This window comes from Triturus cristatus, chromosome 3_2 (assembly GCF_964204655.1).
Source record: "Triturus cristatus chromosome 3_2, aTriCri1.1, whole genome shotgun sequence".
NCBI classification, from domain to species: Eukaryota; Metazoa; Chordata; class Amphibia; order Caudata; family Salamandridae; genus Triturus; species Triturus cristatus.
Window position 1 is genome coordinate 773,682,012 of NC_140584.1, and position 18,637 is coordinate 773,700,648.

Genomic DNA, 18,637 nt, shown 5'->3' on the forward strand with positions numbered 1-18,637 from the left:
CTCAGGTTGGTACATCTCAGCCCCCTCGGGGTCAGGCTCTCCATCCCTGTCTTCCTCCTCAGCCTTGCTTTCCCTGCGTGCCTCCCCCCAAGCCCTTAAGCTGGTTTGGAGTGCACCCTTCTTTGCTCCTGGGGGACAGTACACCCCCTCTCGCTGGCAAAACTCCCTGAGTTGGGCCACAGTGTACGTGTCTAGATTTTCAAGAACAAACTCCATCTTGCCCACTCAGGTTAGAGGACAGGGTTTTGTGCAGTAACTATGCAGGGGGGTACCTTTAGTAATACCTCCTCCCACCACCAGAGTAAATTTGGAAAAAACAAAAACCCACAATTAGGAAGGCCGCTTTGAGAAAACTCCCGGTGTAGGCCTATGGACTACCCACAGTTATTGTTGAGTATATGTAGGCACAGCTCTATCCCACCACTGAACACCAATTTATGTTGGAAACTGCCCACTCCCACTCCGCAGGGTGGTGGTGGACCTTCCCGACACAATGGGGTAGCTTGGCTCGAGTGGTCAGGAAACAGGCGCAGTGCTAAGCATACAATATACCCATACAATAACCATGCGTGCATCCGTTCCAAAAACGACTCTACACCGTAAAAATTATGAAAATATGTTTCTTTATCTTTCTTCTCTTAGTTGCTGATTGGGGAAATAAATAACAATCACAGTATATACATTTTAAATAGAGCAGGTCAAATAAATATTTGCTGTTTGCTGAAATAAATAGGGGTGATTATAAATAACAGGGCATAAATACAAGTGCAATATATACAGACAATTAAATACTTTGAGGGAATAAATACTGTACTAATAAATACCGTCCCAATAAATACTGTACACCAACAAGTCCTGTGGACCTATAAATTCAGTGCAGCAATAAATAGATAAGAACTTAATAAATACAGTATCCCCAATAAATATTTAGAAGTATACAGTACACTTTGTGAATCAGATGGCACTTCAATCCTTAAGGGCTGATTTGGCCCAGGCACAGCTTGTAGGGTGTGGAAGGCTTGAGGGGGGGCTACTCCCTGGCTGAGGCAAAGGCTGAGGCCTAAACTGAGGTAGATCAAAGGGGGGAATTCCAATGCCCTGGCTTCCCTTTCCACAGAACCTCTCTAGGATAGTCCCAGTTCACCCCAGGCACAGTCAGGTGGGTTTCAGCACCTCCCTAGCCCCTTAGAGTAGTCTCTCAGGTCTCCACAGGGCCTTAGGCGCCCTCTACTCCACTTACTGCCCTTTTCTGATGTTCCGACGCCGCTGGAGTCGTGTCGACGCCGTGAGGCGGTTCCGGTTCGGTCTCGGCGGCCTCGGCACAATGTCAGTTCTTTGACGACGCCGGCAGGCGGTTCCGGTCCGATGTCGGTGGCCTCGGTTCAACCTCTACCTTCGATTCGACGGCGTCGGGCAGTCTGCACACGATGTCGACTTCGGGCGGCTCCGGTCCGATGGCGCACTCGGCTCCGATGACGTCGGCCGGCCTGGCCTCGATGTCGACTTCCGGCGACTCCGGGGTGCGATCCTCACCCCCGACCTCCGGTGTTCCTCCTCACAGGTTCCGGGCGACTCCGGAGTGCGATCCTCACTCCCGACCTCCGGTGCTCCTCTACCTCGGTCTCCGACGACTCCGGAGGGCGGACTTCACCCTTCCGATGACGCCGCTCGCTCGACCTCGGTTTCACCTCCTTCTCGACCCTTGGTATTCCTCTCGACCTCCGCCGGCGCCCTCTTACGACCTCAGGCGGCTCCGGGTACGACGTCTGCTACCTCAGTCAGCGCCGCTTCTCCACCTCGGGCTCCAGGTCTTCGGCTACTCGACGCCAGGCTCCAGGGAAACCAGTTCTCAGGTCAGAATCTTGCTGTCTTCTTGTTTCTAAGGCCTGTTCCTGCTGTCCAGGTCCTTAGGATGGTTTTCTTCTGACTTCTTCCCACACAGGGCTATAGGCTGGGATCCATCAGTAGGGACAAGTATCAAGGGTGGGTTTATGGACCCCACTCCAGGCACAAGTTTCCACCCCTGCTGCTTCACTCCTTCCTCCTTCACTGTTGTGCTCCTCTCTCTTCACCAGTCAGGTGCCAACTGCCAGCTCCAACTGCCAACTGCCTCTCTTATCCTCCCAACATTCTAAACGGTTTCCAACTGTCACACAGTTCTGGAATCTCCTGGAAGGTTCTGGAAGGTGCTGGTAGGTTCCAGTGGATGCTGGTGATGTCACAGGAGGCCACCATTTTGTGCTTCAGGCCCTCAGACAGAAGTTTCAGGGGTAGCTAAAATGGCTCCCTGAATCTGTAGCAACACTAAAAAGTCTGGTGGTTCCCAAAAAGGAAAAATTCAAACAGGGTTTGAGGCAAAAGTGGGACAAAATAAATAATGATGAGGAGGGACCACCCAAAGGGCTGACAGGTCTAACATATATATATATATATATACATATATATATATATATATATATACACAGGAATGTGGTTTGGGGTGTTTTGTTGAGGTGTTTGAGGGCGGTCCAGCTGGTTTGCAAATTAATGCAATGTTGAGAGAATCATTGGGATATCCTGTAATATAAATAGTGTCAGGAAACCTAGGAAATAAGGAAATGCTCAGGTACTTAAACCCAATTGAGTTATGTTAGAAGGACACCCACCTTGTAGGGAATGCGTGCAGTCTTATTGGAGGGGAATGCGTAAACAACAAGCACATGCAAGCTGTACCTGTGATATTTTTGTTTGGAGTGAATGCAGTTACTATTCTAACAGGGATTCGATTGTTAAATATAAATGTCGCCAATAAGGGGCTACTAATATAGTTGAGACACCAGTAACCTCGAGTCTGTTATCACTTCACACTGCTTTTACCCATTGCATGCATTTGCACTCTTGAAAAAATGAATAAAGATAAAGCAATGCATTGTTTTCTGCACCGAACACCCCAAGTGACATCATAAACAACATGGGAGAAGTGAAAGATATTTCCTTGTTGATAATTGTCCAGCTACAGTTTACTTTTCAGTAGTTTATATTGAGATTAGAATACATTATGCATTAGGTGGCGGTAGCCACTAAACTTGAACACGACAAACATTCCTTTCTCACTCCACATCTCTCTATACACCCAGTCTAGCCCCACCACCACTATCCCAACCCAACCCACACAACCCAATCCCATCATTGATGACTGTATCCGGCCAGGTAATGTCTCATAACACTCCAAAGATTAGATCAGTTCGATCCTATGTCAATAGGTTTATATTGGGGTCCATTAATCTCAATATCCTAAGCTTTTTATGCCAGGCTAGGCACCTAAAGTTGTAATTGAGGTAATCAACACTTGGGTCAATATCCTGTGAACTATCTGATCTCTGTCTAGGACACTGTATGCAAATTTCTCTTAACCAATTAAATGTCCAGAGCCTCTGTATCCACATTTCAGATGTTTGTAACACCCTTACAGCCAAGGGAGGGACAAAAATGACTTATTTTTGCTACGCATAGAAGCTGTGAGATAGTCTTGCAAAAACTGCAACGTGTCATGTACATTTTTGGTGTTGGGCGTCCTAGAGTTATTGCTATGGGACTTTTCTCCATTTCATTCCCAGTTATCTCTCTTGTACTGTTTATTAAGTCTATCCAGTGTCTCTCTAATCTCGTATGGTTCCAATGGATATGTGGAAGCGATCCGAGGATCCCACACACTCTCCAGCACTCCTCTAATTTGATATAATCCATTATTTGTAACCACTACAGTGTGTAATTCGAACTATAGAGTATTTATACTTTTTCTCTTTGCATGTCTGGTAAAATTGTTTGACCAGGCAAAGATGTGCTTCCATCGTTTCTGTGATACCTAGCTCTTTTCTACCATTGTTTCTGGCATGCAAACCTAGTGGTGAGGTTGGAGTACAGTTTTGGAATCAGGTCCTGTGTATTAGAGAGTTTTTGTGGGAAACCCCAAAATTCAGTGAGGCTTCTCATCGCTCTATCCCTCACCTTAGGGCGTATAATGAAAACACCCACTTTAAGGAATGCTGTACATTTTATTTTACTTCCTCTCCTCAAAGGTTCTAATCTCTTCCCTCTGATAAAGGTCTCTTGATGTAAAGCAGCCTCCCTTCCGCTGACCACAGAATTGGACCTGGTTTGTCTCTGGGGCAAAATTCTCTCTGCCGAATAACAGGGTGAAGAGTGACTGATGGGTTTTCAGTTGTACCCCGCACATTAGCTGGTCCCAAGTTGTTAGCTTGTTCAATGCGACCGGCATTATATACATATACTGTCCCCACTGTTTGTGGAACCTAAAGTAATATGTATAGGACTCCCAAGTCTCCCTACCGTGGGTGTTTAGGTTTTGTTTACTGTCTAGTCTGGGTGGTTATTGGCCCAAATGAAGTTATTACTTTGTTCCTGAAGTTTAATAAGGATACTCTGCTTCACTGGCAGAAGCTGGGCCCAGAAGTAAAATAATGAGCAGCATCATTTTCAGGGCCGCAATACACATTCCCAGGACATGCTATAATCGGACTGCCACTCCTAGCTCATGTAATAAATGTATATAATTCTCATGGGCGCACATTCGTAAGTTATGGGTTAACTGGATTCCCAGGTAGTTCCTGGTTTCTGCTGTGCAGCGGAAGGGGTGCAGTTCCGAAGTTTATTATCAGCTTGGAACCTCCCATTTATATTTAGCACCCAGCTTTATGAAGATTAATCCTGAAGCTGATACCTGAGTGTAAATTGTCAACTCTGTCAAAAGTCCAGTTAGAGATTGCTTCAGGTCTTCTAGTGCCACTCTCAGGTCATCTGCAAGAATCCAGTTTGAGAAACATTTCCTAATCTAGGTCAAACGCCTGCTCAGCGCCTAGTAATAGAACTGTGCCTCTCTCTGGCTTTCTCGCAATGTATGTTAAATAAAGGGCGTTTTGTATTCCTGCTTGTTTAGCATCCCCAAATAAAATCCATTTTATTTAGTCCATTTGGACTAAGGCCAGCAATATTTCATCTAGTCTGCTCGCTAGAGCTTTGGTGAATATTAATGGTCTATATTTAAAAGCGATGTTGAGCTATAAGAACTGCAACGAGTAGGGTCCTTATCTCAGTTTAAGATACCTGATATAGCAGCCTCTGACATCAGTACTGACTCGCCATTGCTGAACAGGTCTTCTAGATCTCAAATAAAAATGGAATCAGCTGGGCCTCAGAAGTCTTGTAAAACGTTGGCGTGAAGACATATATAGCCGGGGCGTTGGCCCCTTTAAGTCTACCAGTGGGTCTTGGTACTTTTACCTTTGTAAGCAGGGCAGCTAGTCTTTCAGATTCTAGTGCATGACGTTATTACATAGTTCCTGAAGTTTCATAAGGATACTTTGCTTCACTGGCAGAGGCTGGGCCCAGAAGTAATATAATAAGCAGCATCATTTTGAGGGCCATGATGCATCTTCCCAGGCCGGGTTCATTGTTATGCTATGATCAGACCGCCACTCTTAGCTAATATAATAAATGTGTACAGTTCTCTTGGGCACAATTTCGTAAATTATGGGTTAACTGAATTCCACGGTAGTTCAAGCTTTTTACTGTCTAATGGAAGAGGAACAGTTCCGTAAGTATATTAGCAGCTTGGGATCTCCCACTAATATTTAGCCACCAGCTTTATGAAGATTAATCCTGAAGCTGATGCCTCAAAGTAATTCGTCAACTCTGTTAAAAGACCTGCTAGAGATTGCTTTGGGTCTTCTAGCATCAATCTCAGGTCTTCTATAAATGCCGTTAGTTTAGGGAGATTCACTGACTAAATGTACCACTTTCTACTGTGGGGGTAAGAAGACTGCTGAGTATAGGTTTTGATAAAACTCATCAAATGCTCTAAGTTTTCCCTCTTGTGATTTCCGTAATTGTCCTCACTATTGCCCTGTTTGTCGTGCTCTCACCTTGTTCCTGAGAAATTTGCTAGCTTAATTTCTCCCTCATGGAATTTTCCCCTCAAACCACTTGAATCCTGTTTTCTTCTAATTTGTCACCGTATACTTGGGAAATATTGCCAACCCTTCTAAGAGGGATTATTTGTCTTATGCTTCCCTTATGCTTTTTGTAGGTCTGGGTGCAGGCTTCAAAGCAGAGAATTTCTTGGTGATTTTAGGGGTGCATCCCCTTGTATTAATACACCTCTATTTACTGATTCTCCTCTATCATTAAGGGCAGTATTTTATTTTATATCTTTGCTTTAACTGTGCTTACCACCACTAGGTCCTGTAGCATTGAGTCACCCATGTGCAATTTAACATTGTATATGGCAGACTATCACCACTTATTTGCCTTCATGAGCTCTTCTTGTGTTATGCTATGTCGAGTTGTATTGCACAGCTTATCACCAATGTGGGTACCCAAGCGCTGGAGCAGCAATGTAGGATTGACCGAGCTCCTAGTTGAACAGCCAGGTCTTCAGCTTCTTGCAAAAGATGAGAAGTGAAGAAGCTGTCCTGCTGTATTGAGCAAGTTCATTGCATTTCTTAGCGGCAATGAAGGAGAAGGCGTGCCATCCTGACTTCCTTCTGCAGATAAGGGGGATCCGTGCGAGGGTGAAAGAGGTAGATCGTAGGTGTTTGAAAGGTTCATTTAGGTATGCTGGTCCGGTGCGGTGGAGGAGTTTGTAGGTATGGATGGCCAGCTTGAATTGGCAATGTTTCTGGATGGGTAGCCAGTGTAGTTCAGTGAGTTTGGGGATGTTGTGAGGGCTTCTGGGCTGGGGACGTTAAGGATAACTCTGGCGGCTGTGTTTTGGATGGTCTAGAGTCTTTGCAAGTCGGAAATGCGGCTTAGTGCACATTGCCCTAGTTGAACCTGCTGGTTATGAGGGCCTGGGTGACCATGCGTCTTGTGTGCCTGGGGAGTCATTTGAAAATCTTGCGAAACATTCTGAGAATGAGGCAGCAAGGTGCAGTTACAGCATAGACCTGTTTATTCATCGTGAGCTTGTTGTCTAGGATGATGCTGAGGTTTCTGGGGTGGTCTCTGGGGTGGGCATAGGACCTAGTTTGGATGGCCACCAGGAGGAGTCCCATGAGTAGCTCTTGTTTCCGAAGATCAGGATGTCCATTTTGTTTGGGTTGAGTTTAAGGCTGTTCTCTCTCATCCAGTTGGCCACATTGGTCCTGCAGGAGGTGGTTAGTTCTGGTGGTGTTTGTGTCAGTGAGGGAGAGGATGAACAGAGTGTTGTTGGTGTAGGAGATTATGTTGATGCTGTGTGCTCTTATGATGCTGACGAGGGGTGCCATTTACACGTTGAACAGGCTTGAGCTGTGGCTGGAGCCTTGAAGGGCTCTGCAGACGAGCTTCTTGTATTCAGAGCTTAAAGAGAGTAGTGTGATTCGTTGAGTTTGGTTGGAGAGGAAGGAGGCGATCCATCTCAAGCAAACTGGAGAGGTGTGTGAGGCTACAATAAATTATATCAAAAGTGCCCGTGGTCTCTTGCCACCCTGTTGTATAACGCTTTTGACTTTTGTTCAGTTCCTTTGATTCTGTGGAAATCTAGGGAGGCAGTTTGACCGAACGCGAAGGTGTGATCAATTTAGTTTTACGCTGGTGTGACATTGCAGCACGTGAATCATGCCGCAGCTGCTTTTTCGCTTACTGTTCATAAATGGAAACCATTCTGACAACACTCAGTACTGGTTGATTTCCAAATGACCGTGTAATGGTTTGTTTTCATGATTATGCTTTTGACATCCTACAAGTAACTGCAGGTTTCTTATTGACGAAACTGCAACTTTTATGACTGATTTTGAAATGATTCGGAAGATGCTCTTACAAAGTGCTGAGCACAACACTGTTCCTTAGAAACAAACTAGCCAATGCTTCTTCTCATACAGGTTTGTTCCTTTTCAAGTTTATAAAATGGCAATAATTTCACCCTTGAGATCATGTCACACGAATGAGTTCTCAGACTTTAATCTGCACCAGCTAAATGCCCTATGTGATGCTTGAAATCTTCAGCCAGATCCAGCTTTTCAGCGAAAAGAGACTGGTAAAACATATGGAGAAAGAGAAAAGCAAAACTGCAGGTGCCTGCAGCAAACTGCATTTGATTGAAAAGCTATCACTGGCTGAAGGTTTTGCCCGAATCATTGCTAAAGCAAGCTTCTCTTTAATGCATTTAGAAATTCTGGTGAGGAACTGCTTTTAACTTTATTTGGTTGCATTCTTAATTGTTTCAGGATGAAGAAGATTAGTGGCGGATCAGTGGTTGAAATGCAGGGCGATGAGATGACAAGAGTGATTTGGGATCTTATTAAGGAGAAGCTCATCATTCCCTATGTAGACTTGGACCTGCACAGGTAAATGGCAATTGATGGAAGTCACTTCGATTCAGATAAAATGGTCAAGAAATGAACCTTTGCGGAGTCGCTGATAGTAGATCTGAAGCCATTTGTTTGCTGACCTGCGACTTAAATGATCGTTTTCTGGGAAAGGGCAGATCCAAGAGAAGCATTCCCAGATAATGTGGAATATATGTTTTAAATTGGTGTCCTTTGTCTTTATTTATTTGAGTTTTATATATCGCTGGCTAGACCCAAAGGTAACAGGTTTACATGTTTAGGAAATAGGTTCACAACAAGTACATGACGAGAGCCAAATGGGAATCACAGTCGGTCATATAGAAAAAATGTAGGATAATTAAAGTAAACATAGTGAGAGATCAGTAATATATATCAATCAAGCAATTGGGTAATGGAGAAGAAGGATAGAGTTTGAGTCAGCATAGTCAAATTGTCAGGGAACTTCCGCACTTTGGGGGGGTGCAAGTCATCACATGATCTAGTTGAAGTAGTTGTTGAGTAACAGAGATTTGAGGTCCCGTTTGAAGCAAGAAAAGGAAGGTGTGCAGCGCAGGTCCTCAGGTAGTGAGTTCCAGATCTTGGGGACATTTACAGAGAAGGAGCGTGTCTGGATAAAAAAATAAAAAAAATAGGTTTAGGGGTTTTTGAGAAGGAGCGAGTTGGAACTTCTCAGAGCCCGGCTTTTTCTTGCTCATGATAATTTAGATTCTAGATATTTGGGGGGGTTTAGTATGTAGGGCTTTGTGTGTGATACATGCTGTCTTGTAGATGCACGTTCCTTTGATGGGATGTCAAATGAGTCTTTTGAGAGCTGGAGAGATGTGATCAAACCGTTTGGCTCCTGTGATAAGTCAGGCAGCCGCATTGAGTATTGTAGTTAAGGGCTAAAGGTGGCTTTTAGGAGTTTCTGTCGGGGTGGCATTGCCAAGTTATCAGAGGACTAGGCATTGTTCTACTGTCTTAAGATCTTCAGGTGGGATAAACGGTTAGATTTGTTTGAAATGTTTTAGTGTATAGAGTGCACCCTTGGCAGTATTTTCAATGTGTTCTTTAATTGACAGGTTTGTGTATACGGTGATACCCAAGGATTTAGCAGCGTTGGGCAGTGAGATAGTGCTGTTTAGTGCATCCAGGTTTTTGAGCCATTCTTGGAAGGAGAGGTGTAGAAGTTCAGTCTTGGTGGGGTTCCGCTTAAGGTGGTTGGTATTAAGCCAAGTTTGAATCTTGGTCAGTGTGGCATTAGGATGTTGAATGTAGCTGAGTGATTTTATTCTGTAGTAGAGTTGTGTGTCATCAGCATATAGGTGATATGGAGCGCTCATATGGGTTGCACCGGGGACTCCGCTGCAAAGTACACATTCCAGGGTGGACACGCAGGGCCGCTTCGTCACCATGGAGGGTCTTCTAAATGGGTCTCCCCTGGCACTGGTCTCCCTATACGCCCCGAACATGGGGCAGTCCAACTTTTTACAAACACTCACACCTTCCTTGCTGGCGGATCCAACAGCCCCCACGTATTGGAGTGGTGATTTCAATGGAGTGCGGGACCTTGACTTGGACCGTTCCCGCCCTCCTTTCCTAGGAGTGCAATCTATTAAACTATCACAACACATGTCGGAATGGGTGTCCAATATGCAGGTTCACAATGTATGGCGCAGGCTGTATCCCCAGATGCGCATCTATTCACATTATTCGGCATTACATGACTTACATACTCGGATAGACACGGTATTTTGCTCCGATAACGCCCTCTGCAGTGCAGTACACGCTGACTATTTAGCGCTTGCGCTTTCTGATCACGCTCCGTTACAATTGGCCTGGGGCGAGCGGTGCCCTGAGATCTCGACCTCGCGCCTACCTGGTGCCGTATTCACTGATTCTTCCTACCGAGCCGCCCTCCTAGCCTCTTTCACCTCCTATTTCACGAACAATGAGGGCACTGCCTCATCGACAGGAGTGGAGTGGGATGCCTTTAAATCTGTCCTCCGAGGACATGCTATTAAGACCACATACGGTGACCGCAAAACACTGACCGCTGCACTCCGCACACACAAGTTAATGATATAAAACTGTGAGCAGTGTACCCCGACTGATCCTCAGACTGGCCTCTTGCTAGCCCAAGCTCGCCTGGTGTATAGAAGCACGGTGGATGACCTCTGTGCGCTAGATTATAAAACGTACTTAGCACGGAGACACAGGGAGGGGGACAAGTCAGGGAGGTTACTGGCGTGCCTGCTGATATCGGATACTGCTCAGCCCCCTATCTCTGCCATATACACGCCAGCTGGGACACTGGTGAACACACAAGAAGCCAATAACCAATCGTTTTATGAATACTATACAACGCTATATGCTGCCCCGGACATGCAGGACCCCTCCTCCATTCAGGATGTTTTAATGGAAATACAACTTCCGCAGGTCACGACAGCTCACTACGATGCCCTGGAAGACCCCATTGCGCTCAACGAGATCACGGACGCAATTGGACAACTGACATCGGGCAATACGCCGGGGACAGAAGGATGGCCAGCGGAATTCTATTCCACTTTCTCCACGCAATTGGCGCCTAGGCTGGCCAAGGTGTACATTTAGGCATATGAGACAGGCGTACTCCCACCCACTATACGGGAAGCGACGCTAGTGGTCCTACCCAAGCCGGGCCGAGTTCCTCTTCAACTGGCCTCATATCGCCCTTTGTCGAATGTCCACTATAAGGTGCTTGGGAAAGCATTAGCAAATAGGCTGATCACTGTTGTTCCCCTGTTAGTCCACAAGGATCAAAACGGCTTTATACCTGGGCGCAATACTGGTCTGAACTTGCGACAGCTGTTTACATTGCTGGATTGGGCACAGAGTCAGGCGGATGCGCCCTGGATCGCCTCCTTAGGTATAGAGAAGGCATTCAACACTTGTTGGGCATATCTTGAGGCGACACTAGCGAGATTCGGTATTGGTCCCAATTTCTTGCGATGGATACGACTGCTGTACTTCAAACCACAGGCTAGGGTAAAGAAAGGCCGCTCTTCTCGATAACGAGGGGCACACGCCAGGGCTGCCCCTTGTCACCGATTCTTTTTACCTTGGCCATGGAGCCACTGGTGTGCAAACTGCGACAACGAGTTATGGACTGGGGCCTACAGGTAGATCGACGATGGCACATTGTGTCATTATATGCGGACGATGCCTTAATATACCTGCGTGGCAGGGCTGCAATACTACAATCAATCATGGACCTTTTAAATACGCACGTGAGTGTCTCCGGACTTCAGGTTAACTGGACAAAGTCATTAGTGTTCCCAATGACACCAATGACCCCGGCACAAAGGCTAATGGCACCAGTGTCACCGTTGACATGGGCTTTTGATACTTTTAAATACCTGGGGGGTCCAGATTTCTCTTCTGGGGACGGACACCATGGATGGGAACCTTGGCCGGGCAATAGCACGTGCCCGATCGACTCTCCCGTTTGCCTTGTCCCCTATGGGCCGATTGGCCATTTCAAAGATGTTAATCCTGCCCCACCTACTGTATTTCTTTTATATACTTCTCTACCATCTACCTTTGAGAATCGTTCGGGAGCTGGTATCGTTACTGATCTCTCTGATTTGGGGAGGCTCGAGGGCTAGAGTGGCGAGGCAACATATTTATGACAGCTGCTAGATGGCACTGGTCCAGATATGTGATGCTCAGGACCCGCCCGGGGCCTTACGCTCCCAGCCTGCCTCTAGAGCTCCTTCCCGGCCCGTACTCCTGCCACAGTCAACATGAGTTGGGGGTGTGGAGAGAGAGTGGGTTGGATACATGGGGCGACATGTACGCAGACTCACAACTGCTAACATTTGAAGACTTGGTAGACACTTACGGAGTGCCGCAGGGTTCCTTTTTACTGCATGCATTGTTGACGCCCCAATCCAGGCAAATGTGGGATAATGACCGGACAGAACCTACCACATCATATCTATTACAAACACTGCTCACACACAGCCGCGGCCGCCATGCCGTAACAGCCATATACACTTCCATCAGATTGGACGACCCGCCCGCATTGGCGGCGCTGTGGGAGCACTAGGATGGGGAACTGTCCACCAGCCTTTCAGACAAACAGTGGCCACAATGCCTTAACCACCCGAAGATTATTTCGGCCAATTCCAGACTAAAATACACCCAGTTCAATTATTTGCACCACACGTACCTCTCCCCCCACAGAGTGGCATGCATATTTCCTACCGCCATAGACATATGCCCAAGATGTCATGATCAAGGAGCTGCATTCACACACATAGTATGGAATTGTAATGTTATTCAAACATTCTGGTCGGAGGTAGCCACTGTACTCGCAGAGGCAATGGGCAATGGGCACGCGGGTAGCGGTGGAACCCCTTCACTTTTTATTGGGAGTCACGAGACGTAGCTCCCATAATTTGGGGTGCCTGAATGTCAATGCATGGATGTATGATCTTCGTAAGGCATTGGTCTCTGAGCACACAAATGAGCTAGAGACTATGGCCCGTGCGTCAGCACCCCTGCGACAGATCCCTATGCAATGGCGGGAGTATTTGACCGTGATTGAGACTAAATTATCTGTACATCCTCCTCCCTTCTAGACTCGTTCCAACTGTTCGTCCCTCCTCCCATCGCTCTCTTTCTTCACCCGGCCCCTGCACCAGCAACCCCCCCTTACCCTTGGCATATATATTAGTGCATGACCTAAGTCGTCTCTGCAACCACATATGTTACTCATTGCTACACTTATTTGCCAGACACACCAGCGACTGCGATTCCATGAAGAGATCAGTTTTCATTTCCTTTTCTTATCCTTCATTCTCTTCCTCCCATTTCTTTTATATCCCCCACACGTCTCCCTTTTTCCTGTGTTCCTTTTGTTCAGGTTCAAACTTATCTTGCAGTTGTATGTAACTCACGTGGTAAAGAATTTTGGGGAACGATGGTTGATTCATCATTTGATAATCCTGATCTAATTGACTGTTATTTTAGCTATGCTGCGCTGCGGAGTAAAGCGGCAGGCCAGCATGTAACGTGGACTTCTATGTCTCCTAAATGAGTGTTTTTCCTTCTATCCTCACCACTGCCATTTCAATGTATTGCTATTCTATAATGACAATGCCACATTGAATCATCATGCAAAAGTTCTTGATGTTACTTTATTGAAATCAATAAAAAACATTCATTAAAAAAAAAAAATCAGCATATAGGTGATATTTGATACCAGCTTGGTTAAGGATAGTTGTGAGGGGTTCCATGAAGATATGAAATGGGGCTGGTTAGAGGATGGAAGCTTTAGGTACTCCTTGGGCTACTAGGGCAGGCTTCGAGAGATGTCAATTTTTATTTGGTGTGAGTGATGTTGAAGATAAGACTTGAACCATCTCAGAATCGTGCCAATTATACTACTGCGGTTTTGGAGTGTCTTCAGTAAGGCTGGGTGATGTACTGTATCAAATGCCACTAAAGGTCAAGTAGGATTAGGAAGCAGGAGTCGCCTTCATCTAAGGCAATGTGCATGTTGTCCGTTATATTGAGCATAGCAGTTTCAGTGTTACAACCTTTCCTGAATCCTGATGGGAAGGTGTCCTGGAGGATGAATTCTTCTATGTGTGGTTAAGTTGAAGTAGGACACATTTCTAAAGTGTTTTGACTAGGAAGGAAAGATTGGTGATGGGTCTGAAATTAAGATCGTTGGGGTAGGCTCGAGGTTTTTGTTTAGTATGGGGTGACATGGCCGAGTTGGAGGAGGTCCAGGACTTGGCCTGATGAAAGAGAGGCATTTATGATTTTGGTCCAGAATGGGCAAATTACCTGGTTGAGTCTTTGAACTAAGATGGCAGGGAGCGGATCAGTGAAGTGGGAGGTGGGCTTATGTTTAGCAATGATTTTGAAAATGTTACCTTCTGTCATCAGTTTGAAGTCTGACCTTTTAGCTGATTAATCTTTGGTTTATGTAGTATTTTGCTTTGTAGTATCCATCCGGTCTTTGGTCGGGTCCTGGGTGGAAGTTTCCATGTTGATTTGCTTGTTGGTGGAGCCAGCAGGTTGGTGTGTTGGTATTTTGGCAAGGGAAAGGGAATGTTTGATTTTGACAACTTTGTCAGCGAGGAAGTTAGCTATTACTTCGCAGTGTTCAGTGGTGGCTATTGTTTCTTGTTGGGAGGTAAGCATGGTTTGTTGTTTTATCATGTGGAAGAGGTCCCTGGGTCGGTTCTTCGCACGGTCAAATTGATTACGAAAGAAGGTGGCTTTTTCCTTGAAAATGTGTTTCTTATAGGAGAGACGTTTGATCTTAGGAGCGAGAGGTTCACCATTGAGGGGTTGTGCCTCCATAACCTTTGGTCTGTCCAAGTTGCCTTCTTTCGTTGTTTAGGTCAAGTTTGAACCAGGATCTGGATTGGATTTTTCTCGATCTCTTTAGTTTGAGAGGCTCAACCTGGTTAAGAACATTGGTCATTGATGAGCTGCAGTGAGCAGTAAGTTCATCAACAGTTTAAGGGAGGGATTGCAAATGCAGGTTGTTATTGATCCTGGATTCTAGTTACATTTGTGGGACATGTTTGATGTTCCTAGACCAGTGCAAGGGTTTGCAGGGTGGTGTTGGGAAGGATGTGCTGTGTAGATTGAATAGGATTTGATGGTGGTCCGACCAATCAGTCAGCAAGATGGATTGAATGGAAACAAGCTTATCTTTAGTAATACTTGTATCCAGGGTCGAGCCTTTATTGTGGGTTGGTTCATTTCAGAGTTGCTTGAGATCGTTTATTTCCAGTAGGTTAATAAGGCTGCAGATTCTGGGGTCATCTATGTCGCTTCAGTGCAGGTTGAAGTTGCCCAGTAGCACATCATTGGAGCCAATTAGTGAGAGTTGAGTTAGAAAATCTGTCCTGTATCTACTTAATTTCGTCTAGTGCCACTGAAGACTGATCAGAGTTCCTGTGACCCCAAAACCCCTCGAATAGGCTGCCATCTTCGTGAAGTTTTCATGAGTGTAATTTTTCAGGGAAGCTGTATCTGTTTAGAACATTTTTTTGTAGGGATTCCCTCCCCATCACATTACAAACAGATATATCTCCATAAGCAAACTCCCACTCTTTCCAGAAAGTTTCCTGTTGAGTCCCGTATTCTTTTACTTGAAGATTGATCTGGGTGAAGCTGTATTTTATACCTGTCTTGGTTCCCATCCTTCAGCCAGTGCTCGCGGATCGTAAACTCGTGTCTTGATGGATGGCTGAAAAGTCACTTTGCCTAACCTGGGGGTAGCAGTAACATTCAAACTTGAGTATTTCCTCGAACATATTGATTCCTCCCTCCTGGAAGAGACAGCTGTTCAAGGTCAGACAGGTCTTTTATCCATTGAGCATGTCTTCTGTGGGCTGAGACCATGGAGGCTGGTTTTGAAGGGCCAGTGCCGCCCCTGCTGCCTCTGTCACATTCCTGAGCTCTGCAACATTAATTGTGGCAACCATGGGGGGAGAGAGAGAGAGAGAGAGAAAGAGAGGAAGGTAGAGAGAAAGCAGTTGGAGAAAGAGAGAGAGAGAAGACAGTGTGGATGTAGTATAAGGGAGATTGTTTGAAGAGAAAATTATTTATTTTGTTATCTAACCGCAAATTCCTTACTTTAGAATATCCCAGGCATCAGGCTGGATCCTGAAACTTTTGCTCAAGCAATATCCTTGCATGCTTGTAGATGGCGTTGGTCGGCTCCAGGTGACGTTGTCGGGAGCGCCCGCACCAGAAGTGGCATCGGCTTCACCAGCTAGTGCAGATCTGTGAACAGAGCTACCTTCTGGCATGTTTTGACAGTCTTTTTAACGACGTTATGTCGACGATTTTTGGTGTGTAGGTTTTCCCTTGATGTCGAAGAACACTTCTACATTCAAACTGTTCGCTGCCTGCCACCGTGACTTGTCGGTGACCGGTCCACACTTAGTTTGTCTCTAGTGCCTAGAGCATGACCTACAACACAGCGTCGTGCGCTGACTGACGAGCCATGTCTCTGAAACATTTGAGGGAGCGGTCCTTAAAGCTGCTTACGGCCCGGTGTTCGACTCCACATCACTCACCCCAGAGGTCGTGTTCCCGTTTGAGAGGAAAGTCCTAAATCCTCGTTTCCCCGCTCAAAGTTGTCGAGGTGGTCAGGTAAGAGGCATAAGAAACACAAGAAATTGAAGTATGCTTCCTCTTCTCTCTGTCCATCGGCCGACATGACGGAAGAGCTGCGGCGCTCTAGGCCTTGTTCTGTGGAACCTGTACCTGCGTCAGTCTCTACAGTTCCAGGAGCCAGACGACCCCCACCCAGCTTAAAGACTTCTATGACACCATGTAGTTCATGTTTGAGCGGTCTGACCTCACCTTCCAAGCACACTTTTGGGCCTCGGAAGCTCAGGATGGGCTCCATCAGGTCCCGTGCCAATGGACACTAATGGATCCGGTGGCGGATCCGGACCGGCGCAATCGTACCCTGCAACTTTCCCTGGTGCCAGCCCCAAGCTGAGACTCCCGGTCTCTAGGGTTTGTGTGTGCATTGTGCCCCGTGTGCTAGAAAATGGGCCTCTTGTTTTTCTGTTGATAGTACACTGTGTGCTGTGACAGCAGGGCGTAATTTCCCTTGGTGCAACAAGTGCAGTGACACCAGGTCCCAGAGGCCGGAGGGCGCATTGAACCCTTATTGTTTTATGGTGTAATTTAAATGGCAACCACGTAGGTCCATGGCTACAATACTGTGATGGCAACCACTGGCGGGCTCCTCGGTGATGAACTAACTAATGGACACCAGATAAAGAATGAGTGGGCCTGTAGTATGCAGCAAATAATTGAAATGTCGCCTATGAATCCTCACCACAGAAACTCCTCTGTGAATTTCTCTTCTCCATTAAAAAAATTTCGTTGAGCCTGATTGGTTAGCACCACAAACATACACTGTACTGATGGTACTTCAGAAGCTGTACGTACGCATGAGTGTTTTTCAGTACTTGGTAACTAGAAGCAGGGTGAGAAGAGGGGGGTGGGTGGCGAGGTAGGGCAAAAAAACACATCATTTACATGAGTTCCTAATTATATTGTTTTCCTTCTTTCAGTAGCCTTTTGGAAAATTTGATTTAAAAAAAAAAAGGAAAAAACGACAGGAATACATTGTGGTTCACGCTATAAATTCCTCTTTGTGCAATCATCTTAGCACACCAGAAAACGGTTTAATTTAACATGTACATAACATTCGCAATGGACCACTTTAATGTCGGGAAAGGTTTGGGCTGAGGAGAGAGTCCCATATTTCACTGACACAGAGATATGGACACTGGTGCAAGGCTGTCTGCTGCCAAACCTGCTTATTGTCTGATAAACCCAAGATGGTCATTCCCTTTTCCTACCCCAGCCCACCCTTTAATCCCACCATTCACTACCTAACTAACAATCTCTGGCCTGGATTCCTTTTATGCTTGTTGTATTGCATTGCAGTTATTAATAAGATTAAAGTTAGCAAAATGCTTCATGTCACCTGGGTCCTCATACTCCAGTGCTGTTTGCCCTTGTCTAAATCAGTGTAATGTAGTGCTTTAGGCTAATTGTGGTGAACCAGGACTACAACTCCCATAATGCTATGCATTAATTTACTGCTTAAGACTGGTGCCCATAATGACTTGAATCAATCTGTAACATTAAATTTTACAAATGTTCTTATTCAATTGAAATATATTATAATGTGTCCCTTTTCCTGTAAGAACTCCTCAAGCACTTGGACAACATTAGCAGTTATCGCTTCATGTAATACTTGGGAAAAGAAAATACATTGCAGTTCTTAGTATGTGCGAAACAGCAGCCCTGCTTAAGCTCCACTCATTGTACAGAAGAAAAACCTTGGTATACTGTTAGTGCATGTTTTATTTTATCCACATGGGACAGGAAACGCTCACTGCATGACAGTTTATGTGACGCCTTAGTGGGTACTTGAATATACAGCTTGCATAGGCGCAAGGAGGCAAACGCTCTAGGCAAAGTAGAATGCACGTTGGTTTTCACGTGAAGTAACGGTAGATGTTGTAGCACCCAGGATAATGTGTTACATGGCTAAATACTAGGTCCCAAAGGTGAGACTTGTTGGCATGCTAATGCTTGTTTATCAACTGCTATCAAATTAGGCAGGGAACTTCACCATTTGGACCTAATATTTTCACATTCTTTGGGTTTGGGATGGAGGGGCATGCACCCTAAATTATCCATTCTTCGGAGGGGCGTACTCTCTTATGTGGCACACTGGCTAACAAAAACATTGTGACCTAGCCCATGCCTTAAAAATGGTGCAC

The 18,637-nt window shown here is 45.7% G+C and overlaps 1 protein-coding gene across 2 annotated transcripts in view; it reads left to right on the forward strand.

Moving 5' to 3' along the window:
- The window catches only part of IDH1 (isocitrate dehydrogenase (NADP(+)) 1), a 310,669-nt gene that overhangs the window by 93,628 nt on the left and 198,404 nt on the right, over nucleotides 1-18,637 (forward strand). For both annotated transcript variants that reach the window (XM_085648837.1, XM_085648838.1), the window contains one exon: nucleotides 8,205-8,324. In XM_085648837.1, coding sequence (XP_085504963.1) covers nucleotides 8,206-8,324 — 119 coding nt within the window. In that variant the 5' untranslated portion in view covers nucleotide 8,205. The remainder of the gene's footprint in view (nucleotides 1-8,204; nucleotides 8,325-18,637) is intronic.